This window comes from Limulus polyphemus, unplaced genomic scaffold (assembly GCF_000517525.1).
Source record: "Limulus polyphemus unplaced genomic scaffold, Limulus_polyphemus-2.1.2 Scaffold1, whole genome shotgun sequence".
Taxonomy (NCBI): domain Eukaryota; kingdom Metazoa; phylum Arthropoda; class Merostomata; order Xiphosura; family Limulidae; genus Limulus; species Limulus polyphemus.
The window spans coordinates 178792-205369 of record NW_013665611.1 but is presented as its reverse complement, the minus strand read 5'-3'; the positions used below and the strand labels follow the sequence as shown (position 1 = coordinate 205369).

At 30.3% G+C, this 26578-nt stretch overlaps 2 protein-coding genes across 2 annotated transcripts in view; one reads left to right on the top strand and one right to left on the bottom strand.

The window, feature by feature from the left end:
• LOC106464206 (dnaJ homolog subfamily B member 12-like) overlaps positions 1-20383 on the bottom strand; it is a 25001-nt gene extending 4618 nt beyond the window's left edge. The window contains exons 1-8 of the mRNA XM_013924370.2: positions 19889-20383; positions 17162-17348; positions 14451-14596; positions 10086-10229; positions 8640-8696; positions 7098-7165; positions 4512-4624; positions 1717-1880 (exon numbers count right to left, since the gene is read on the bottom strand). Coding sequence (XP_013779824.1) covers positions 1717-1880; positions 4512-4624; positions 7098-7165; positions 8640-8696; positions 10086-10229; positions 14451-14596; positions 17162-17348; positions 19889-20021 — 1012 coding nt within the window. The 5' untranslated portion in view covers positions 20022-20383. The remainder of the gene's footprint in view (positions 1-1716; positions 1881-4511; positions 4625-7097; positions 7166-8639; positions 8697-10085; positions 10230-14450; positions 14597-17161; positions 17349-19888) is intronic.
• Positions 20384-20395: 12 nt separating this feature from the next.
• Positions 20396-26578, top strand: part of LOC106464376 (histone H2A.V) — a 19947-nt gene continuing 13764 nt past the window's right edge. The window contains exons 1-2 of the mRNA XM_013924545.1: positions 20396-20727; positions 20903-20980. Of these exons, the coding sequence (XP_013779999.1) occupies positions 20725-20727; positions 20903-20980 (81 nt within the window). The 5' untranslated portion in view covers positions 20396-20724. The remainder of the gene's footprint in view (positions 20728-20902; positions 20981-26578) is intronic.

Sequence of the window (26578 nt, the reverse complement as noted above, 5' to 3'; positions counted from 1 at the left end):
GCATAATCTCTCAAACCTCCAAATAAATTTCGAATTTTTTTCCAGTAAAACTTTCTATTTTATCTGTTGTTTTCTCTACCCTAACTTTATACAAGGTTGGTCAACGTCACTAAACTTTTAACTACCAAAAAAAATATTGAAATAAATCTAAATTACCCCATTTATTATTATATAAATAACTAAAATGTAAAATTACAAATTTTTTATGTTAGTTAAGGTTATATTAGGTGAAATAAATAATAAAATTATAATATAACAAACACTTTTCTTGAGGTATGTTTGTCAAGTGATTTACAACTTATATTGGCATGATTAGTAGTTAGACAGAGTTCAAAGGGCAATAAAATAATAACATTTAAGTATAAATAGATGTATACTGTTATGAGTGTAAAGCTATTTAGGATAAACAAATGTAGTTTCATGTTACAGTTTGAATTCATTCTAGAAAGAAAGAAAAAACCCCCCTCTTGCCACACCCATATATCACATCCTCTCTTTCAAAAATTGCCAATAGTTCTCTCTGATGTTCAATACTATATTATTTATAATCAATAGAAAGCCAAGTTTTCCTCTATCAAATGATGTATTATATTATGTTACTCTCTGTAAAGAAAATTGTCAGTTACACTTGCAGTTCAAGCTTGATTCCCATGGGTAACATATCGATGAGCTTAAATGAAGTTTTAACAGCTCTTTTGGCATAGTTAGAAAGCCAGAAAAATTATGACCATTATAGGACATTGTCTGCTTTTTGTACATTATTATTCTGTGTTCTTTGGTGCATTATTTAATTGAATAAAAATCATTTAGTGTGCAGTACTATCATTAATATAAAAAAAAAGTAAGGTTAAGTGACATCGATAGTCGACAGCAAAAAAAACTGAAGACCCAAGTAAGCACTTTTTTCTTGTTTTTCATGTGTATTCTTTTCTGATTATCTATTTCATGGCTCTTTAACCAAATATGCTTTGATTGAGCAATGACGATATTATAATGAGTAATTTACAATAAATTTCCTATTTACTGGAGGTGTGGTAAATAAATTGGAGAAGAGGAGATGCCTAGAGTGTAAATGTCACTATTCTCACACTATGGGAAATTCTAGGTTTTTTCTTTAATATTGCCTTATAAAAAGTAAGAACTTAAGACTTGTATACTATTAAAATGTGGATTATTAGCTACATTTTTACTCTACACATATTAGCATACCATGAAAAAATGTAGTTTAATCAAATTTTGAATGTAACTCACTAAAACTTCATGATATGCACAGAAAAAGATGTCCATGTTGAAAGGGTTTAGGTTATATTTTAGCTCCATATGCAATATTATAATAACATTGTGTTTTTTTCAACACCTAACACAAGCTAACTGTTTAAATGATCATTAAATTAAATTAAACATCAAATGAAACACTGGTAAAACTGTGCAACAAATAACAAAAGTCTGCAAGTATTAATATCCTTTTTGGATTATAGCATTTAAAATTCTAAAGGATTTTTTATATCTAATTCTACATTTTTCTTTGACCTATATCATTTTTGTAGTAATCACACTTGTGTCCTACATTATAAGACAGGAGAGTTCTAATGCCAAATTAAAACATTATCTAATCTTGTTGTATTATATTCAACAGAAAGTGAGAAAATACAAAATTTTCCTAACAAAGAGATACAATTTATAATTCTGAAGAAAAAAACAAAAAACAACACCTACTGTAATTCCTCTCCCTGAAACAAGATGTCCGAAGATTTGTCACATATTCACCTTCTACTTGGGTTTCTATTCTTCTGATGCTTCCTTGATATTCACTTGCAAAATTTTCTTTTACATAAAATGGTACCTTTAAGTTATTTGTCTTCCTCTCATAGATATATTTCCTATGAAGAAAAAAAAAATCATTTCTTTCAAACAAAGCCACAAAAGTTTAGTGATTAATCTAACACTTCTTGAAAAGAAAAGTAAACAGGTTTCTAAATTCTAATTAAAATAACTTCCTAAATCAAAAAGTTTTAAATTCACAAAAAAGAGCCAATTAATGCTGAAAGATCATAATCATGTGTTCTAATCATTCATTAAAAATAGTTTGTATATATATTTCATTGTTCTTCTTAAAGTTATTTTTTCTAGATGATGCAAGAGACCATATACTTTAGCTGTTGTTTGTGTTTTAAAGATATCTTCATAGTAACAGAAGAATAACTAATTTCAAAATATTCAACAAGCTTTCTAGCAAAGACTTTTTATTGGACGTTTTTATATTTATTTCCGCATAATTATTACTCATGAACATATCACATAGGTATTGCAGTTTTTAAGGGCAGATATTTACAACACTATTAACTACTAGAAGTTTTGCATTTAATATGAAGTTATCAGAAGAAAAAAAAAGTTTAATGTGCAATCTATCACTATTAGTAGCCAATATTTTATTATCATACAAAGTGTCTTACATTTTTCAGGCTGGGCAAGGGAAACTTTCATTAGAACTAAACTTTGAATAACTCAAGAATATGTTTTGTTTTGAAAAAACAGGAATAAGAATCAAAAAATAATAAAAAGACCTAAGTACAAGAATACAAAAACTAACAGAAACACAAATTCAAACTAAAAAAGTAGGATAAACATAAAGAATCATGAAAGCAGACATATTGTATTAAGTCACTACAAACAATGTTTCTAATGAAGGTATATAACTCATAGAGAGCTTGAAATTACTATATTGTTTCTCAGTTTTATTTTTCAAATGGTTTAGTCCTTTGTAAAGTTGGGGAATTACCTAAAATGTATTTCCGATATATACTTACCTCTCTTCACACCTTCTCACCCTTCCCACTATCAGTGCACATTACTCCTGCTTCATCTAAGAATGAAGTTCATTTTGAGTGCAAGTGCTTATGGGGATCTACTGTGCATGGAGGATGTGTTGCCATTTTATTGATTGAGGGTGATTGTTGCATGATGATTACATCACACACTAGCACACTTCACATTAAGACATGTGTCTTATTTGGGAGATGACATGCACGAATTCTTAAAGATCCACAAGGAATAGCTACTGTATGCAGAGAGGTAAGGATATAGTTGTGGAAGTAATGACTAAAATAGTTTTTTCCTCCAAGTCTAATAGTGTTATGAAGCTCTACACAAATTCAATGTTGGTTTTTCTCATCTGTGATAAGTGTATTATTTAACTCTACAAAACATATATATCTGCTTTCCCATGTGCTTGATACCACCTGGTTAATATTTTATTAATATAGAACTTATAGGTGTATTCTAAATATCAGAAAAATGTGTTTAAGCATTATAATGTTAAACCAATAGATAAAAATTAATTTGAGAGTGTTTCAAAATACTCTGAGAAAATATTGTATACCAATGCATGAAAGTGCTAAAAAATTATACAGATCAGATTACAATAAATCAACAGTTGGTCTTACCTAACAATACAAAATATTCTTTATAAAATATAAGCATACTTATAATTAGAAATATTCAAAAATACTTAACAATACAAAATATTCTTTATAAGCCAACTTATAATTATAAAAATATTCAACAATACCCAACAATGCAAAATATTCTTTATAAGCATACTTATAATTATAAATATTCAAAAATAATTTACACATTATTATCAATAACATTTTAATAAAGAAACCAACTATAAAGAACAATTTAACTGGCTATTACAAAATGTAGAGTACATCAGATTACAACTTAGATCCATTCAGCTTAACAATACACAACACAAACTGTAAAGCATTCATATATTTGCAATATTGCACTTATAAAAACATAAAATGGTGAATGATAGTTATGGAACTTATAAAATTCATTAACAATGTAAATTACTATACCAATGTGGAGAATTCTCTTATGAACTTCTCCCACCTTTTCTCTTAGTTCCAAGATATTTTGAGCTCCATACAGAGCTGAAGATCAAGTGTGGCAAATAGATCCTGATAAGTTCTCTCAGAACCAAAAAAAAATACAAGTTCTGAAAGAACTCAATCCACGTGTTGAATACAGCATCTACAGCTATCTTAAAAATTGTACAATGTCTGTTATTGGCTTCTTAAATGTTACATCAATATAAGCAAATCTCTACACAATTGTCCCAAATATCCCATAATCAATGATTTACATTAATATACCAAATTATGTGACTGTGGAATTAAGTACCTTTCACATTTTTCTTTCATTTTCTATAACCTATACCAGTGTTTTTCAAACCTTTTAGGTTGTGCCTCCCCTCTTTCTTCTCTGTAATACACCTTGTCCCCCCAAAAAAAAACATTCAACTCATATAAATTGTGATTTAAATTGTCATTACAGCCAATGATGACAATAATAAGCTTAGTTTAAAAAAACAACAACAAAATATGAGACATTTTCCTGATACTTCTCATGCCCCCCCCCCCACAAATATGGTCATGCCTCTCCATAATTTGAGAACTACTGAACTATACCATTACTTCAAATAAACTATTATTAAAAGGACTCACGATGATCGAACAAGGCTGTAAGCAGGCTCAGAAACAAAAAAACTGCTCATGAGAGACAGGCACACTAGGATTAAAATGGGCATCATCTGAAGTAGCACACTGTGACCACTTTGCTATACAGAAAGAAAGATATTCATTATTTCAAAATTCTTGAAGATAATAATAGCTATTGAAAAATAATACAGCAAAAAAATCAAGCACAATCGGGAATAAGAAAAAAAATTCTAAAAGCCACTTTCTAGCAATTGATCTCTTCATAAATTCCACCATCTTTGATAATTACATCATACACTAGCGCAGTTCACATTAAAACACGTTAGAGGTGGGAAATAGCTCAAGGCTATTGGCATGCACAAACCCTTAAATGCATTGATATAAATTGATATTTAAATTTCTAAGAATATTGTTTTGGAAGTAATGACTAAAATTGAGGCTTTGTCCAAGTCTAATATTCTTCTAAGGCTCTGAAGAAATTCAGTGTTAGTTTTTTCAGCTGTGATAAACAGTTAGTTACTGTTGCTACACCAGTCAAAATATTGAGAAAATGATGGATAGCAATACTACAAATATGATATTGATAAGTGAAACTTTTAAGAAAAGTGTGCTTTAATATCTAGAGCATAACCATGATAAATAAGTATACACAAAAATACATGTAAAGATCATCATTGTGGTATGCATGTAGTATTATTAGGCAAAAGAGGAAGTAAAAAGTTATAAAACAGACCTAAAATCTGAGTCAAACAGAACAACAAAGCTCAACTATGTAAAGTAAGTGCAAGGTAAATACTATAAACAAAATACCATATGTTCAGTTTTATCTAAGTAATCTTTTAAGTGTTACAAAACATATAAGTAATGTAGTACAGTAAAACTTATTTCAATTAAATAATTTTTATTCTTCCATTTGCAAAAAAACAAACAAAAACATCTACAAGATTGTATCATAAATATTAAAACAAAAATAATGATAAAACCAAACAGTATAATTTTTTTTTTGATAAAAGTATTATGTGTAGCACACAGAGAAAATAATTGTACTGCAAAGAACAAAGACAGTGCTATGAAGCCTAAAAAAAAATACTATATGTAGACTGAAGCAAACATCATAGTATGACATGTGGAACAAAACATAATATTCAACAGTTGAAGTGTTAATGAATAAAACACAAAAAAATGAATAATGTGCAATCAGACAAGATTTGAGTGTAATTAAAATTGATGAGAAACAGTAGAACGATGGCAACAGCAACAAACATTTGACACGTGTGTATACGGTAACAAACATTTAATTCTTGAATGTTTTGGAATATACATATTCCATCTTATGCAAGCTATACTGAACAAGGTAAAATATTAGGTACAAAATTTATAGAGTTCAAACATTTTGTAAAAAGTAATTAATATACAGAATAAAAGGATAAAGTCAATTAAAAAACAAAGAAGTAAACAAGAAAGAACAGGAAAGTGCAACAATTGCAACAATATTATACAAATTATTCAAAACAGACTTAATTGTAGGGAAGCTGTGTAATTATTTAAAGTTAGGAGTTCTTTTATAATAGATAAACTTTCTTTAATTAAAAGTTCAGTATTAGATGATCCAGATGAGATGACTTTGAAATCCTTAAGATGGGATGATTGTTGTTTTCACTGCGTGTGTGTTAAATGCAGAGTTTGAAGGATTTTATAGTTTCTCATCAGTTCTGTTTGATACTCCCATATGTTCGCAGATGTAATTGGCGTATAGTTTTGCCAATGTAAATGGCATTACCTCCACCATATGTGTATTCATACACGATCCTGGAATGCTTGGGGGGTAGGTAAGAGGTCTTTAGATCTAAACAGATTTTGTATCTTGAAAGTGATTTAAATATCATTTGTAGTTTAACTTGTGGTTAAAAAGTTTCAATTATTCTTAAAACTTGTGACTTGACTATGAAACTTTGTTCACCTAAACAATTAACAATCAGTCTTAATGGGTATTTGTCTACAGTGTATGGTTTCTTTGGGGGTTCAATTTTGTGAGGAAGGAACTTGAATATTAGGACTTAAATAAAATGCAAGGGATAGTTGTTGTTTATTAGAACATTCTGTAAGGTGGTGATTTCGGTATGTAGAGAGAGGTAGTTAGAACAGATGTTATATGCTCTATTGAGAAGACTGAGTATAAGGTTTCATTTAAAGGAGTTCTGAATAAAACTGTTGAAGCTTGCATGTAATCCTGTTTATGTTTGCTTGCGATAAACTGATGTTGTGAAATGGTTATCTAATCTGCTGATTTGGATATCAAGATAGGTCAATTTACCATTTTTTTCAGTTTCACAAGTAAAATTAACATTAGGGTGTTTCAAATTTAAATCATCCAAGAACTGTTTAATGTGATTAGTGCTTCATCAACCTTCTATATATATATATATGAGATTTTGTATACTAAGACCATAAACACACTGAAAAGGTCATGTTATTTCTGTAACTTTTTATTTTTATGTTTAGATTATTATTACAGCTACTTGTTGTTCTTAACAACAGCTTCAAGTAGTTAAATAAAAATCCTATACTTATACTTTGTAACCTCTCACTTACATCATTGTGAGTTTCATTTTGTTGTCTATTACTGTGCCAGCGATTTCCTCGGCGAACATATACACCACCTAAAAGGAAAGAAAAAATGTTCAGTGATTCATTCAATTAATATATCATTCTATAAACTTACATTTTCTCTAAACAGCTCCATTCTTTGAGGTAAGTACAAATTTAGTAAACACTTACAAAACGTTTTTTATAATATATATAAGGTAATGGGTAAATCTTGGATGTTTTTATGTGCCATTTTTAAAATTACGTAAAACCTCAATAAAGTCATGCAAATTCTTTGTCGGATTTTAATTTTTTCTGTCACTTTTAGGGAATTTACAGTATGTATTATATAAAAAACATTTCAAAGATCAAAATTAATCACATAATTAAGGTTGGTTACATTTACACTTCTAGATGTTCTATACTGAATTTTCTTAAACAGAGATTGACAACCCTGATTTAGAATATGTTTTGATCCACAATAAACTGATACAGTATTCCTTTTTTCACTTAAAGACTTTGGTTATTTCAGAAATTAAAGATTTCCATACTTCACTTTGGTTATAATAATGTTCAATACTTTTGAAAAGAAATCCGTTTGATTTAGGATGTGATAAATTACAAAGTTTATGTAAACCTCGTTTTTTAGACTGATACAATCCTTATTCAGAGACTATGATGTATAAAAGAAATGTTTAAGTGACTGAAGTTCAAATTAGATGCTTGAGCAATAATAGTATTGTACACATGTGCAATGATGCTGAAAGAGAAACTGCATACTTACACCTGGCCTTAAAGACACCAAAATGAATATATTATCTTTAAATTATTATTAAATGAAAACCAAGGGTCTGCAGCATTGTAAGTTGCTTTTCATGACTTTAATCTACTATTAGCAATCATGTAACATGTTACAAGAGTTGCTAAAATTCTACAATAACAATTAATAATAAATAGTCTTAATTATGTGTAGCAAGCAAAGAATGCTTTTATGACCACTCTTACTTAGGTCATCAGTTAGGTACCCTTGCTGTTCGTGGTGTTCTTCAACCCAAGGATACCTGACAAGGTTGGGCCTGTTTAGTAGAATTACTAAACACTAAAGCAGATTTGTCACATTTACAGTTTCATGTACCATATCGATCACCATTTTGCCAATGTACTTACTACTATATAACAAATGTAATATCATATTTATTTAATTCTATAAACAACTAAAATACATAGGGAATTAATTCAATTTCATACTGTAACTTACTGTAAATTACACATACGTATGAAGTTACAGTTGGAGGTTAGAGCCATACAGAACAATAGCACAGTCTATGTGCACATAACCTCTCATATTTTAATTCACATTGGCTTATTAAGGTGACGTGCTAATGTAAGCCTACTTAACAGCCAGGCTTAATTTGGTTAATGCAGCAATTGATCAAGTTAGTAGATGAGAGAAAAAAAAGAGTAGTCTACTTGAAAACATCTCTGAAATACGAGTCTTAAGATATAAAACATGCTTATAATATTTTCTAAATAATTAAATATATTTACCTGAAGGATATCCTCCCCCAAAAAATATATTGAATAGCTCTTCAGCAGACATGTCAGCTGCAATGTAATAAACAGTAAACTTCCAATTAATCAATGACTTCAATCAAAAAATCATCTTAAATATTCCAAAATTTACAAGTCAAAAAAGGGGAAATTGTTAGTGTTTAACCATTTGCTAAATCTATTATGTATTTTAATATAAAAAAAATTACCTAAGTAGAATTATAAAATAAAATTGGTATTGGGAGGAAGTAAAAACTCCAAACATAATGTGAAATACATTAAAACTGAAAAATTACTTTAACTCTCCTTGATTACTAAATTTCTCCAGCTTGAATGGTGCATATTTGCTTGTTAACTATGTTTAGATAAATAAACATTAAATGAGTATTCTACACTACAAAAACACATATACATACACATATAATATTTGAAGTAAACAGTATTAGAAATGATTATAGAAATGGTGAGGGAAAAAAAAAGGAATGAAAAGCAAATACAAGAAGAATGCCATCCCTTTATAAGAAACAAACTGCAACACAGTACACTTATGTGTTAACAGTTTATGCTGTGCGATTGGTTGTCATCTAACCAAAGCCACACCAGCAGTCATACTATGCCCAGAAGCAGCAGGTTGTTCCAGTCATGGTTGCCAAGATTGAAATACCACAAAATAAGCATGTAAAAATTAGTTTAGTTAGTCAAGGATACTCTATACAAAAATTGTGGCAAGACTTAAAAGTTCTGTAGGAGCTGTTTGAAAGACTCTGACTACTGTACATGAAATTGGTACTGTTAATAATAAAAGTTGTCAAAGTAGAAAACTAAAACTCTTCAAAAGTGATGCTATGTATTCCAGGGTATGTTCTTTAGGAGATTTTGTTGAAGACCTTATTATAAATATGTGTGAACATTACTTTAAAAACAGTATTATACATATCAGCATTATATGGTCTCGATGGACATGCAGCTACTTAAAAAACATTGCTTAAATGAGGTAACTAAACCAAAGGGTTGAATGGCATCAGACAGTAGAATAACCAAAGCTGGAGACATATGTTTTTTAAAAATAAATCTAGATTTGAATTATTTTACATTAGTCAGTGACAGTTTCTTTAACAATGGAGAGAAGAACAGTATCATAGCCACTAAACTTTTTAAATCTGTTGCATGTGCACTGATATACAGAGTGATAGAAAAGTCACATACCACCATAATATTTCTGCCCTTATTATGATATACTAAAATGAAGATTTACTTGCCTTTTTTTTGATACAATAACTGGATTATATATCATGGTATCAACAATGCACATTTTGAATACCTTTAAAAGCAGGACTTAAACAAAATCATGGTGGTTTGTGACTTTTTGCATCACTTGTATAAAAATGATTTTACTTCAGAGAGCATTAAACTTCATCAGCTATATATGGTGTAGCAATTTACCTTCAAATCCTCGACTGTATTCATAATATCCATCTTGAAAAGTACGGCTTTGTTGTCTTCTTGCTTGAGCCTCTTCAGAACCATAAAGATCATATTGCTTTCTTTTTTCAGTATCACTTAATACAGCAAAAGCATTTCCAATAGCTGAAAAAACAAAACTATACGTTAACAATGTGATCTGCACATTGAAGTTTCAGTTTTGAAGCTACCTTTTTTATAATTACAAACTGATTTTGCAAGTTGACGTGAATGTGTACAGGGTCAGCCCATTGGACCAACCCCTTACTTAATTGCATCTATATGAAAAGTGGCAAGTTTTAAATGAAATGTATAAATACGTTTTACACCAAAATTCAGATGTGTTACAAAAGTATTTGTACTGACGATACGCTGGAAATTGATAACATCAGTCTGGCTTAGACTCTGATAAGTTGGAGTTCAAAGTAATGTTCATGTGAACAATAAAAGTACTTTTGTCCATTATACAATTTTCATATTGCACTTGAATAACCTCTAGACTCTCCAAAATGTATATCTATAGTTTTTTTCAGTATTCCTGTATAATGTATTTAGTATTTACTCTCCTCTACCATAGATTGTTGCTAAGTCAACAATGTAGAGTAAAATGAATAATTGATAACTCTGACATCACATGCGTAACACCATGTTCATTGGCACTCTGGAAAAAGTTGTGGCATGTGCATTTTGATTTTCTCCAGTGCATAAAAGGTTAAACTATAGTATGATTTTTTTTTAAGCTGTAGTGTATAGATTATTTTCATTACCAATTTAGTGTTTGTAATAGTTTAGAATTAATATTTTACATACATAGAAGTTAACAGTCACCATACGATGAAATCTGCTGTGACTTAAAGGACACAGCTGCACTTTCTAATTGTTTGTGTAAAGATTAGAGCTAGTCTATCTCGAGCATTAACTATAGCTATTCTAGGGCAAATTATTTAATATTGTGTTCTTAATCATGGTTTGCAGTAATACTGGTGGTACCAGGAAAATGTTTTTTTACATCAAACCAAATTGTCAATTATCTGCAAGTCCATGTGATATGACGACTATAGCAATGAATCAGTTGAAATCAAGACTTTCTATTGGTTATAAATTTAATGGGAGTCAGCCTCAGAAAAATCTATTTGCAAATTGTAAATTAGAGCATGTCAGATTTTGGCATGGAAAGTGGTTTCTGAATATTCATTAATTGCTCTTTAACCACGAAAAATTAAAGAATATAAAAATATAGCTTCAGAATATCGATGACAAAATTATAGAGTATATTTTACGTTACATTTCATAGTAAAGAGGAGACGGCTCAAGAACAAATATCCAAATTCTCACACTAGGGGAATTAGAGGTTGTTTTTAAATATTTCCTTATAGAATTAAGAACTTAAAACTTATATGATATTAAAATCTGATTTATTATCTGTGGTTTGATGTCAAGTTTGTTCATATACCATAATAATTAAGTAGTTTAATTAAATTTAGAATTAACTCACCAAAATGTGACATGCACAGTTTCACCTGCCAGCATGTTAAAGGTTAATCATGCACACACATACTTAATGTGCAAACAGTCACGTATGCACATTCACATTCTCTTCCAGAGCATGGGAATCATCAGTTTCCTATATTTCATGCTATTGCCGATTTTCACGGTGAGATTCACTTATCGACTGAACTCAAAACTACCACATCAAACATTTATAATTCTGTGAAAAGTGAAGTTGAAATACCAGAGGAGGCATTCTGTCAAAACTCCAAAGATGTGACATATAATAACAGATATTATTCTCTACATATGATATATTATAAACCAGTACCACCTGTACTGATGGCCTGGTATCGGTACCGACTTTAAACCCTGTTCTCAATACTTATGAAACTATGCAGCCTGAAAACTTTTGGTTAACTTATTTCTTTAAAAAGGTGAAATTTTATTTATGCTTTAATAGTGACATTCTTTACAGTAAAGTTAGTTATGCTTTTAATGTATCATTAAGCTATTACCCCTATCATTACAGGCTTGATCAATGCCCATTCGAGCAAGTTTGTAACCTCAAAGTGATTACAGTTTCCATACTATAACATTTAAAATATTTTGTGTATCTTCACAAAATTTGGCAAGCCTTCAGTAAGCATTAAAAGTCTTTTATACATAAAAAATTAATTATTTAAATAAGTATTTTGACTAAAAATTTGTCCATGAATAAATGGAGTCAAAGTTTTGACTGCTCTGAATGCAAAGTGATTTTCATGTTAAAATTAAAAATACTTTTCTTCACCTGAAAATTGTCAAATTTAAAACCTCTTAAATAAATATTAAACTTTTTTCAGTAAAACTCTGTTATTTTCTCTATCCTAACTCCATATGCATTCAGTCAATTTGACCAATCTTGCAACCACCATATAAAAATACAAAATAACCCCTTTTTTTCTTTCTAGAGCAAATACAAGTTGTATACAACAGTATACATCTGTTTGAACTTAAATTTTATGGCCCTTTAACCAAAGTTGTAAGTCACTTGGCAAATGTGTAGCTCAAATTAATGTATTGAATTATGTAATGCACAAGCTGCTCGCAAGCGATCTTGTGAAGAGTTTTATTTTTATTATCATACGTAATCTAACTTCATAAGTTTAATTCTTACATTTTAGTTATTTTTATAACAATAAATAAAGAATATACACAAAAAACAAGAAATATGGTCCTCTTTTTTTTTTTTTGCTGTCAGCTGTCAATGAAAGTTAAGCCTACTTGTTTTATACTAATGGTACTAGTACACTATTGACTAAATAATTTTTACTTTATTAAATAATGTACTTAAGAACACAGAATAATAACAAGCACAAAGCAAACAATTTATATAACTAGTATAATTTATTTGCCTTTATAACTATGTGATAAGATCCTTCCAAAATTTATCTAACCTCATTGATGCTAGTACTGCACAAAAGAAGTTTTCAAACTGGAAGTGAAAAAGACAACACTATGTACAGAAAATAATATAGTATATTATTTGATAGATTAAAACTTTGACTTTCCATTGGTTATAAATAATAATAAAATGCCAGAGAACTATTGGCAGATGGTGAAAGAGAAAGGATGTGACAGGTGAAAGTGGGTCTGATTTTCTAGTTCATGGCTCTGTAAAAAAATAAAATTGAAGGCTATAAGCCTACCCGAATGTGATCAAAGACGACATATTAAAACGGGGAAGACTCAAGAAGTGACTGAGGTAGGACTGATCAATCCAGAACCCCAATCAGCATCGAGCAAACAAGACAAATGAAGAAAACCGGTGGGTAAGACAGGTAAAGGGTAAGCAGGTGCCGAACATATAAAATGAATGAAGATGATAATATCTCAGAATGAAACAAAAAAGCAAATAAAAAATTTAATATGGCATCACAGATACCCCATATAATGCTAAATGTACAGCAGTAGCCCAAAAAAACAAAAAACAGACTGGTGGGGAAAAAGAAGTGATCATAAGACCCTATTAGCAGTGGATGGTAAACAAACAGCAGTGTCCCACCCTAGAAGATCCTAAAAGCAAAGAAGCCACATGTTGAGGGAACGAACTGAAGATGACAAACACCTCAATATGGAGGGAAGGAGGAGGAGGTATCCCATGAAAATCCCTAAATATAAATGGAACACCAAAGAAAGGAAATGAAAAATAAACATGAACCGTAGGAGTGTCGATAGGGTAAAAACGAAGCTAAAAAAACAAGGTCATCTGAATACGAGTTAAGCTGTTACTCAATGAAACTTAACAAAATTTGGTAACCTTTTAGTAATGATTACAAGTATGTTGCACACAAAAAATCATGTTTTAATAAACTATTTCTACTAAAAACTTCTCTGTGATTTACTTTAGTCAAACTCTGATTAATCTGAGTGCAGGGTGATTTTCACACTCAGAATAATAATTCTTTTTTTGATCTTAGTTTACATATTTCATTTGCATAACCTCTAGAACCTCCTAAATGAATATCAAGGTTCTTCTGTAAAACTTTATACTTTATTCCTTATTTTCTGAATCAAAATTTGAAAAATATGAAATAAAATCAAGAGTTCATTTTTATTCTAGAATGACTGCAGATTGTCACAGACAATTATAACTACCTATCCTAAAACTCTAGGCCTCTAATGTCTTTGCAAATGTTTTCATTTCATTTTATTGTTCTTTAAACTGTATATAACTATTAAACAAAGTAACAAATAATGTCACAATGGTGTACAAAACTTTAATTGAAAAAAAAAGCTAACTATAAAAAATATCACCTACTTATGCTTTAAAAAATATTACAAATAATAAAAATTTATTAAAAATAAAAACATTACCTTTAAATGCTTCAGCTGCTCCTGGAGTTTTATTTTTGTCAGGATGGAATTGGAGTGCCAGTTTTCTGTACTGTTTTTTTAAATCTGATTCACCAGCCTCTTTTGTCACTCCCAAGATTTCATAATAGTTTTTACATTGCTTAATCCTTGTGAAAAACAAAAAGAAAGAAAATAACACATAACTCCTTGGGTAATATGAACTTCAACTACTATTATTATCATTATTCTAAATATTCACAGTATATTTACTATCCCTTTTGAATTGTCAAAATCAATTACAATAGGACCAACTTCCAAGTCCTGTTAGATTTTAAAAGAATTCATAAGAACTTGCATAAATGTTTTTGTTTAAAGAACATTAGATTTTATATTACTTTCAATAATAAATGATTCACTTTTTGACTATAATTTCCTAAATTACCATAGCTAGATAAACCAATTTCTAAAAACTAATAATGAAAAAGAACACAAAAAACTGGATACTGTATTCCATAGGAGCAAAGTCATTAAAAATATTTTTTCCCAACCATACCTAAAATGGAGAAAATAGTTTTCAAAATGAAAATTATAAATAGCAAAATAAACAAGTTAAACCTAAAATAACTACAGAAAAAAAATGTTATATAAAAATTAATGCCAATTGTTATTAACTGCACAAAAACTCAAGCGTGCAAAAAGCTCCCAAATCCGGGAAGAATATTACAAAAAGATTAAATAATTCAAAGTCTAATTATGCAGACACAAAAATTTAAAACCATCAAGATCTGATTTTAAATATTATTTTGACTACATAGTAATTATCATCTAACAATGCTTCTGACATTCTTAACTATTTAATTAAGTAGGATCCAATCTAATGCTCAAATGGGTCATTTTTCATCAAAATAATAACCTGGACACAGTATAAACTTCACAAGATGCTGGAAGTTGTCATTTTAGTATAGCTCATTTGTTGAAGAGCACAGTTTGTAGGTAGTTTGAAGGTATTATCCCAGTGAATGCAACTTTAGTTCATCATAAAAATGTTCAGTTTATTATCTGGTGACTGTGTCCAAGAAAAATGACTGAAGTCACTCATGTTTTACAAACCAAGTTCAGCCAATATACAAGGTGGATCATTGTTTTATTGTCTTGGAAGAAACTTGTGTCTTCTTTTTATAACTGAGACAAGCAATTTTTGTCCTAGTTGTCAGCTGTCATAGGACTTTTTTTTTTATACTGTCTTTCACATAATATATTGGAACCAGTGAGACATATGACCATTTCACTTTACAAGCTGGTAACCCTAATCTATCTTAGTGGCAGTTGCCTTCCTTTTCAATAACCAGCCAACAAACTAATGAAAAATTACTTTAAAGAACTGATCAAAGAAGCAATCTCTGGATTTGATGCTCCTGCTGAAGGGAGGGGCATCCATTATCACACCACTTTAAAATCAGAAAACTTTGTTCTTAGTCATTGTCTTGCAGTCCAACCATTAATAAAACTACATTTTTGCTGAATAAGCCTACAGAATTACCTGATATATATAACATGAGCTGTCTATTTTTGTATATGCATATAAATGCTGAAATAGTTCAGCAGAGAAATAACCTTGAAAAGTTTCTAGACAGAAAAAAATCTGAGGCAGATTTAAAAATTTAGATACTTGATGTAACACTCCAGCAGAGAACTTACTGAGGGAGCTGGAAATTTAGCCAAAGGAGAGAGTGACTTAGAGACATTTTTATAACTTGCCTTTAGAATTTAATTATAAGCAAAACAAGCAATTTTTAGTTTAAATGATTTCTAACTCTGTGAAAGAAAACTATGAAAATTAAATCTTCTAAATGCAGCCAATACTTGATGATAAAAAAAATAGTTTATTCACTTTATAATTAGGCACACCATCAGGAAATTGGTCTATCTGTACAGCTGAGAGATTAGTGGTATTTGCTAATCAATTAATCAATAGCCCCATTAGTTGACTACTACAGTGTTCTTCAAACCATGGTACTTACAAACAAAAAGTTAATAATGGTTGCTGCTGGCCAGTTGACTTCCCTCTAATCAACAATAGCAACCTAGGAAAAAAAAAATTTTTTTGCTGGAAGGCACTGCCATCCAGTTGCCCTCCATCTAGTCAGCAGTTCAAAATTAGTGACAGTGGCAGATAGCCTTAGTAGCTTTGCCATAACAGGGTCAAGGAGGTTTTGTGGCAATATTTTGGATACTTGGAATAATAAAAACTGTAAACCCTAATTTTAATTATTTTCTTGACAACCGATTTAATCATAATACTAATTAACCAATTGTTGGAATAATTGAAAACACTAATTTTAAGTAATTGATTAGTTCATGTGATACTAATAGATGTAATCACTGCTTACAGGTAATTAGTCATATTTATTAATCAATTACATTGCCCAGCTCTATCTATAAATGTTCAAATTCACATTGAAGATATCAATCAACTCTGCAAACAGTTTAGTAGACACAGCTTGTTTACCACCTGATCAGTAAAATCAATCTTGAATAATGCCAGTACACAAATTAGGTTCTTAACTCTTAATTTACACTTAAAATGACAACTTCCATCTTATAGATTATAATACAATCACTGGTAAAATCAAGTGGGAAATGGATGTAGCAATGCAAGACAGTTACCTAGCACTAAACAGAACACAAAAAAATTCAAAACAGAAACATAAAATTTGACTTAAAATGCCAACCTTTGTACAGCTTCAACTTGCTCCTGTGTGTACTCTATCTTCATTCTTTCTTTATGTTCTTCTGATGTTCTAGAACCTGATGTTTTGCGTCTTCTGAAAGTAGGACTTCCATGTGTCTCTCCTTGGCAGTTTTTGTTGTTATTAGGACTCGTAGAATCATTTAGCTTTTTTAATAAATCTAGTATATCTGTAAAATAATTATTAATTTTTACTTCACTTTTCAACCTGTATAGCATGCAGGTAAATTTAATATTGCAATAATAGATTTAATTTTGGCAAAATTAAACCTACATACATACATATAAGTTATATCTCACAACTTTTTCTTATCTTATTAATTCAAAACAATACTAATAAAACAGATTGGTAATCCTGTCTATGTTAAGCTGAATTTTGGCTGAAGTCAGGAAGCATGCTACACAGAAAATTTTGAAAATCAAGACCTTTTGATAGACATCATTTTCAAAATTTTCTGGCCTTTATTCAAACAACAATATGAACAGAAATGACAGCATGAAAAGATAATAAATACATAGGAATATATACATTATTTATTTACATGTTTTCACAAGATTTATTTCAAACACCTTATTCTTCCCTTCACCACTCTAATGATATCTCTGAAGTAGGTGAAACTAGTCAGTAAATTGTAATTTTTTTTTAATTTGTGTTGTTATACATATTCTTTATATAGAGCATTAGTTTGTAGTGGTGTGTATACTCATTTATCATACTGAAAATTGGTGAGTTTACTGGCATCAAGCAAGCAACTGGTTAATATTCTGATGATGATTATTATTTGATTATAACAAGGAAACAAAATAACATAACCTTTATGATCTACTCAATGCAAAGGTATTTCAAGAAGCAGAAACAAAACTATACACTGCATTTGCAAAAGTTTTTGGCCACAAATCACAAAGTAATAGTAGAAAAATACAAAATCTTGATTTATATCCACAGTACACTCCTCTTTATACTGGCCAGAAATGACAATATTGCTTTTTCTAGTAAAAGATGATTGCTGTAATATTTTTCATGCCAAGAGCTTATAAATTAAATTGATTAATCGAAATTATAATTAAATCAATTAATGTCATGAAAATAATCAATTAATTAAAATTATGGTTTCTAATTATTCAAACTATCCTAGTAATTGAAATATTGCCTTTATAATTTCTCATGATTTTTTATTAATTCAACATTGTTCAGCTTAAATGATTAGTGTCAAAACTTATGAAAATAATCAACTAATAGAGATTAGTATTTCCAATTATTCTATTTTTGATTATCACAACTATCCAAGCCTGATGTGAGATAACTACATTAGTTGATATAATTAATTACTGAGCCTGAGAATTAACCATTCATCAGATTTCACTAATTGCCCAGCATTACAATCAGAAACACTTTTATGTTTACGTGAACTTGATTCTTAGGAGCATTCAGCAAATGTTAATTTCACACTCTGGAAATTATTATAGCTTACAAAATAATTAACATCCGTGTGTGATATTTCAGATCAGTAAATAGTGGCAAAGTAAGCACAACATACAAATAATATTAATGGTAGTATCAAAAGTTGCTAAACATGTTCAATAAAAATTACAACAAATAATAATTAATCTTAATTATTAGTAGTAAGCAAACCACAAAAGCCTCTTATGACCATTCTGCCTTAGGTCATCAGTTGGGTACCATCACTGTTAGATATGTTTTCAGCACACAGTAAATATCAAATAACTTTTTTGACTAAGATGTACTATAGATATTTCACTGTTTAACTGTTAGACTAATTTTGATTTACTTACCTCTTTGACAAATCATTTAAAACTTAGTGTATGACAATTTTGCTGTTTTTTTTAGGGAGAATGCACACTGCATATTGGTAAACTACTTTTATTGATAATAAACTTATAAGCTAAGAGACATTTGAATGAAATAAAGTGTGAAACTTAAAATAACTGTAGAAAAGAAATTTATAGTTAAGTAAGTTATTGAAGAAATGTTCTCTACCTATAGACTACAATTATTAAAGTAAAAGAGTGTGTTGTTAAATATTGCATAGAAACAAGATTAAATTTTCAAAGAAGTTCGAGGGATTCGTAAGATAGATTACCCAATTTCTACTTTTATTTTCAAACTGTATCAGTGTTAGTAATAGCAACATCAAACTAATTATCTAATCATAATTCCCACCAGTAACAGTAATACTAAAAACACAAAATTGGTTGTTCAGGAATTACACATAAAATTCACTAATTTACTGGTCCCATATCACTGGAATTTGGAAAAGCAAACACAGTGACATATTAAAATACTTGAATAATTCAAAACTTAAACATCATGATGATCAACTATAAACACTAATTTATAATAATACTAATAATATTGAAACAAACCTGGTAACAATAAAATCAATAACTAAACATGCACAGATTATTATTTTTTATATGTTATTTGATATTTGTTTGTACTTTTTTAGCTTAGTTTTATATATATATTTCAGAATTTGGATTGAAGTTTATGATATGCCTAAACTTAAGGCTAGTACTACTACTACTATTAGATATTAGTAATACTAATAGTTGTAGTACTAGTTCTACTTCTAGTAATACCAGTAGTTACACAGTAGCTAATTAGACGAAAGCTTAGCAAGGCCCTTACAACAATAAAAAAATATTAACAGCCTAATTAACACTCAAATTATGAAATTAAAAATCTCACCTTTAGCTCTATCGGTAGGATATAATTGTTCAGCTTTTTCTAAAAATTTCATAGCTTTCTCAGTATTTCCGTCATTGAGGTATTTCAACGCTAATTCAATGCACTTTTCACACTCATCTTTGTTTCCTTCCATGACAAATAGTAATAATAATAACAGAACTTCTATTTCATACAACTTTCAAGATCTAAATTGCCTAAAATTTAAAAATTTATTCAATTTACAAATATAACACGTACATAATCTTTAGCATACAATAGTAACTTCGGAAGTTACTATAAAAAGTAAAAGGATAATTTACTTATCTAGGCTACAGATCCTAGAGTGGCTAGATCGTGAATTATAGTTAGCTTTATTTTAAATTATAAAATAATGGAGTATTTGATATTACACTTTTAATTTAAAAAAAACTGTTTTGGGATCTTAAACATAATAATTATGTAAGTATTTAGCCCAAACTAAATTTAATCAATTTAAACCAATCCTAGGATACTCATCACGAGTAACATGACGTGTAAGTATATTTAGAACAGTCACGGAAATCGAATATAATTGCGTTATTTGTTTTTAATATGTAGAAATTATTCTTAAAAGAAACATTTAAAAATTATAGTGTATCAATTTAGGATAACATTCTATTTTATTGTGTTAATTCAGATCCAAAAAATAGTTTAGTGACGTCACACTTAATTACCTATTCACAAAACAGTAAAATAAACTAAGCCATTTATTTAAGCGAAATAGGTTAGGCTTAATGAGTTTATTCTGTCTAATATTTGTAATTTTAGAGTAGAGCGATTTATGAGGATTGTCTTTATTTTTACTCAAATAAAAGATAATGGTAAGTATTGTGATTTTATTTATTGAAAAAATTAATTAAATCATTAGTTTTTAGCGTTAATTGTAAATTTTACAATATTCGTACACATAACATTAAAATTTAAATATTCGTACTCTAGTGTATTTTCCGAGTTTTACTTGTAGTTTTACTAAATAATATTTAATTTACACAATAGGCTGGTGGCAAAGCTGGAAAAGATTCAGGAAAAGCCAAAGCTAAAGCTGTATCTCGTTCAGCAAGAGCAGGATTACAGGTATTCAGAATTCATCTACCTAGTTTAACAAAGTAATTACATCCAACGGTATTAAAATTTGTACTCAAAACATATTTATTAATAACATATGGTATATATATGTGAGTGCGTGTTTTCTGTTGACGGATAAAAATATTTGAATTATTTGTATCTTTCTATCAGCATCAGTGAATCATTTAGCATTAGCAATCCATAACTGGCAGAAGACAATTGGCGAGTGATTATATTTATCACTCAGAAGAACAATCAACTCAAGAACAAGTTCAAACAACACAGGTTCTTTAAGTTTAATTTATCTTATCACAAACGATCATTGAGTTTTATTTATTAAGACTTAATAAGAGTCAAAGACATAAAAATGAATCAGTACTCTTACAAGTTTATAACATTCCTACTAGTATTATAAATATTGCAAAAAAGGCATTTATTTAAGACTGACAGCGTGTTATTTCTTTTTTCCTAAAGTTTAAAGAAATATACGTGTGCATATTATTATTATTATTAGAGAAATAATCGGAATTTGTGAACAGAGATAGTTACATGTAACTGTGAAAAGTTCTACACCTAAAGAAGAGCAGAGTGACAAAAGACTACTTAACTCATTGAAGCCATTGTTTACTTGGGTCAAACTAAAATAACTTAAATGTAGACTATTGTGTTCATAAACACTTATCCAACAGAAATTTAAAATTTTTCAGATTATTTCTGCACATAACTTTATCAGGCAAGTAATTTAATCATTTTACAGGTTTATAATTTATAAGTAAAATAATTTTTTTGAAAAGATCTGTATCTGTGTGTCTGAAACTTAAATCTAATGTTCAAGTTAGCAATTACCTTATATTCTATCAATCAAACGGACTAACCATAAAATTACTATTTGAACTCATAACAATTTTGAACATTAAGCCACCTTTAGTTCTAATACACTCCATTGGAAATAAGTCTACAATCAATTGAGCATTATCTTGAAACTTAAATTTGTTAAGAATCATTCAATTTCAAGAAGATTGTGTCTATCTACATACAATCTTATATAAAGTTGTAATAATCTATTCACCCTTAAAATTAAAACTGCTGTAAATAAAATCCATAACTCTACTGTTTTTACCACAACTAAACAGTCAGCTGCAGGAATTGTGTTTTCATCATCTACACCTTTCTATTCTTTACACTACACTCATACTTCTCTTCTAAAAAAAAGTAAGTTTTTAAAAATTTTAATACCCCATTATATAACTTTACATTTTTTAATACTGAAACATGTTATATTTATGGCTCAGTCATTAAGAGTGTTAAAGTTCTCTTGAATATTACAAAAATTCATTAAAGAATAATGTTTTCTTTGAATTTTAACATAGTCAACAAATACTGAAATACTGCTTTCCAAAAGTTACTAAGATCCATGACAAGAACATTAAAGACTAAATGTCCCAAAGTAGAGCAATCCAAGGGATATCACTAGTCACATTCTCCAAATGTATCACCACTTTTCTTTCTGCCAATAAATAAATTTTCAATCTACTTATTAGGTTTTTTACTAAAAACATCAGCATAAACATAATTTATAGATGTTATTAATAAATCCCAATAGACAAACATAAAAAGCCTAAATTCTGACAAGATATCTTACTTCCGCTCACATATATAGCTATTCTTGTTCAGTGCTACCCTCTATTTTCAAAATTTTTTTGCATGCCACAAGCCTTTCACTCCCATGTACCACTCGATTCACATAGTTTAGCTGATTCTCGCATGCAAAATAACATGTGACAAACCTCCACCAGTAGGTGCTCCCCACACCCAGGTAACTCTCTCTATGCTATTCTACCTATTGCTTCTTGTTTAGCAGTTCTTGTGTTTGGACATTTTTTTCCATGCTCGCTCTGACTTTGGAATTTTTGTATCGATTATTTTTCAAGTTTCCTACTTATTTTACAGTTTATTCATTTGTTCCTAATTCCGTCGTGATATAATTTATTCTCTACCCAGTTATGGAACTTAGTCATTTCTTCCTTGCTTTTCTTTCTTTACCAACACAGTTGTGTTTGGTTTTAATTTTGCATCATGAATTCCGAAGTGAAATTACCATGTCAGAGGTTGTACCTTCTACCAACACAGTTACTCAGGCTTTAGGTGGGGGACTCAACTTTGGAATTATTGGCAATTGTTTGTCAAGAGATTGATTGTTATTTGAGCCAGCCTTCTTTTCCAGATGTTGCCCAACTTCCTTCAGAACAAGCTGAACCTGTTCAGGATGTTAAAGCATTTCCCAAGTTCCGAATATAGGTTCCACTTGGCCTAATATGGCTTTTTTTGGACATGATTTCTGAGTTATGTTCTATTTTATCCTTATCTCCAATTTCCTATAATCTTCTCCCTTCCTTCCTTCTTAGTATTTTGTGTTTCCACCATCTCTTGATATTGGAGTTCATGCTGAGAATTTTGTATCTCGGTTACATGAGGAAACTGGCATGTCTCGCCCTCTATGGGCTTTGGATCAGTTTGCTTTAACCTACCTACTATCAGACTGATTTTCCATTCTTTGATTCTCAGCAACTAGAATCCATTTTACCTGTTTTGTGGGTGTACCGTGATTGTCCTATTCATTTGTCTCAAGCCCAATTTTCTTGCCTTGATCTTACCCTCACGTCTACACTACAGTACTTGTACACCATACACCTCCTTTCTGAGGCAATCCACCAGAACCTGAGGGTTTTTCAGGTGATATATTTGCCTAATTACTTCCTTGTTGGCATTTTTGTTTACTTCAACTTTTTTTTTTTAACACATGTGATTCCTCTGTTGTCGGGATCTTTTGGGGAGAGACACAGTTTTGTCCCAAATTTGTTTGCTATCTTCTTATCTTAGGGACTTACACCTGGCTCCTTTTCTCAATAGGATAGTATTTGGAGATCTTCCAGTGATTTTGAAATCCTGAATGGTTTCTGTGAGACAGAAAATGACTTTTCTTGTTGGTTGATCGTTTATCTCACACGGCCTCGACCATCCCCTACCTGTTTCTTCCACTAGTGAATCTTCTTCTTATCATTATATTTGCCATCAAGTGTCATGACATCAACATTGTCAGTGGCTACCCTGTGGTTTCCAGTCTGGTGGGGTCTCATTTACCTAATTTTTTTTCTATCTATGGTGAGAATTCACCATAGATCTATGGGTCTTTCAGGTTTTATCCAAGGGGCTTGTCATCAACTTCCTCTCCCCTCCACTGTTGTCTCAGATCCCTGTTTTCTCTTTGTTGCCTTGAGACCCTTCCACATGTCAATGTCTGTTTGAGGCAGTACAAGATCTTCTCTATCAGAATGCCATCAAACGTATGGGACACCCTTCTCTGGGGTTTTATTCCAGGCTGTTTGTGGTTAACAAGAAAACTGGTGACTGGCATTCTGTAATCGATCTGTCATGTCTCAATCACTTCTTGGTATTACCTTGTTTTATCATGGAGTTATTTCTCACTCTCAAGTGGGCTTCTTATCCAGGTTTATGGATGATCAAGGTCAACTTCTTGAATGCTTATTCCTATATATTCCTATATCTCAGCAGTTGAAACACTACCTTCAGTTTGTTTATCACTGGGTGGTTTATCAATTTTGCTCTCTCCCTTTCAGGCTTGCTACAACACCATATGTCTTTTGTCGTGTGGTCAAGATTTTTACCAGACTTATGCACACTTGAGGGTTGCGCTTCCACCATTACATGGATGACTGGCTTCTTTTGGATTATTCCAAACTGGAGTTTGCCCAGCACACTCGTCTGCTTCTTTTGAATGCAGTTTGTGTCAGTTAGTTGATCAAGTTGGAGAAGTGCTTCCTTGCTCCTACCCAGTGTCTTATCCATATGGGTGTTTTGTTCAACTCTGGCCCAATCTTTCACTCCATTTGATGGAGCTGGCAGTCCTCAACACCCTTATTGCTCACAAGGTCCTATCTGTTTTGGGGATGTGGTTTTTTATGGTAGCACTTATCCCCATGGGTCATCCTCATATGAGATCCCTTCAATGGACTCTTCACGACCAATGGAACTTTGTGCGGTGCCAGTATTTAAATTTTTTTTTCAATTTGTCAAAATAAGAGACTTTTGCTTATACTTCTTAATAGTGTATGTATATATATATATATACTGTGTTGTTGCTGGGCTTAGAATTCTTCTAAAGCAGGTGTCTGTGACTTGTTGGCGATAAATTCAATGATAACATAACAGCACACATTTCACTTGTTTTTGAAAATAATACATATATTTAGAACAAGTTAAACATGTCTACAGCAAATTATTCGCACTATAGAAATTATAGGCATATAATAAATACTATATATATAGTTTTCTTCTTGTCAAAAGTCCGCTTAGACCTATTCAATTGCTTTAGAATTTCAGTTGAAAACCATACTATCTTCTCTATTACTATTGCACTAGTATTCTGTGTGTGATTCACTTACAGTAGTGGCACATATTACCATAATTGTTTGGTCTTCTTTTTCTAAGTATCCTCTGTTCCTTTTGTCAAAGTGCACCCAAGCTGATTCAGTTACTTTAGGTGGTTTAGTTACTTTAGAACCATGCTTTGATGGAATAAATTCTTCTTCTTATCTCCTTTTCTACTGTTAGTCTTACTGTAACATATTAAACATTAGTCATATCACTTCTATGGTACTTAACTTCATGCCAATCTTTTCCTTGCTCATAACTTTACTCTCTTCTGCTACTGTCTGTCTGCTGTTTCCACTCACACTATTTATATGTTTATCACTTAATCGTCTGTCTGCCTTCTAGAAATCTATATTCTTGATGTCAATGTATTACATGCGATGTTCGATAGTCTCAACATCAATGACTTATAAACACAACTTCCAACAGTTGTCTGCATTTAACTCTTATTATAACAAATCTAAATAGTAATAAAATATTCACTCACAAAAATAAATTAACCAATAATATATAAACTAAACAGCCTTTTATATTATGACTGTAACAAATTTGTTGTCATGTATTTATTTTTAATATGAACGTTATTTACACTAAGTTTATATTTAAAAATATGCGTAACTTATACTGTTAGATATTTATTGCGAAACTCCTGCCTATTCTTCAAAATTGTAGAAGATATTCAAGAGTAAGAATCAACAATATATCTATATACATAAATGCTTTAACCAGTATTGTTACATAAGACTGAATTTTCTAGAAAGTGTTCCCACTAACGTGACATGCCAGAAGAGTGTCTTTATTAGTTCGATATATATTGGTGTTCTATAAAACTTTGAAAGCTATAACTGTGATTGTTATAATGCTTATCAATTGGAAAACTTAAGATATCTGACCAGAAATATTTATAAATTTCGAATGTTACAAATCATTTAACTTCAGTGGATTTTCATCAGACATTAGTAATTTTATGAAGACGTATAAATTCATCGTGGAAAACCTAGTATGTGTGTGGCCAAGGACAAAGCTAGCTAGCCTACCAGCAGATTGTATCTGCATCAACTCGTAATTAACTCGCTCATCGTGAACCCTCGACAAGATATCAAGGAGGTTCCAGACTAGAAAAAAAACTTTATATTGTTTGTGAGTTTGTGAAAA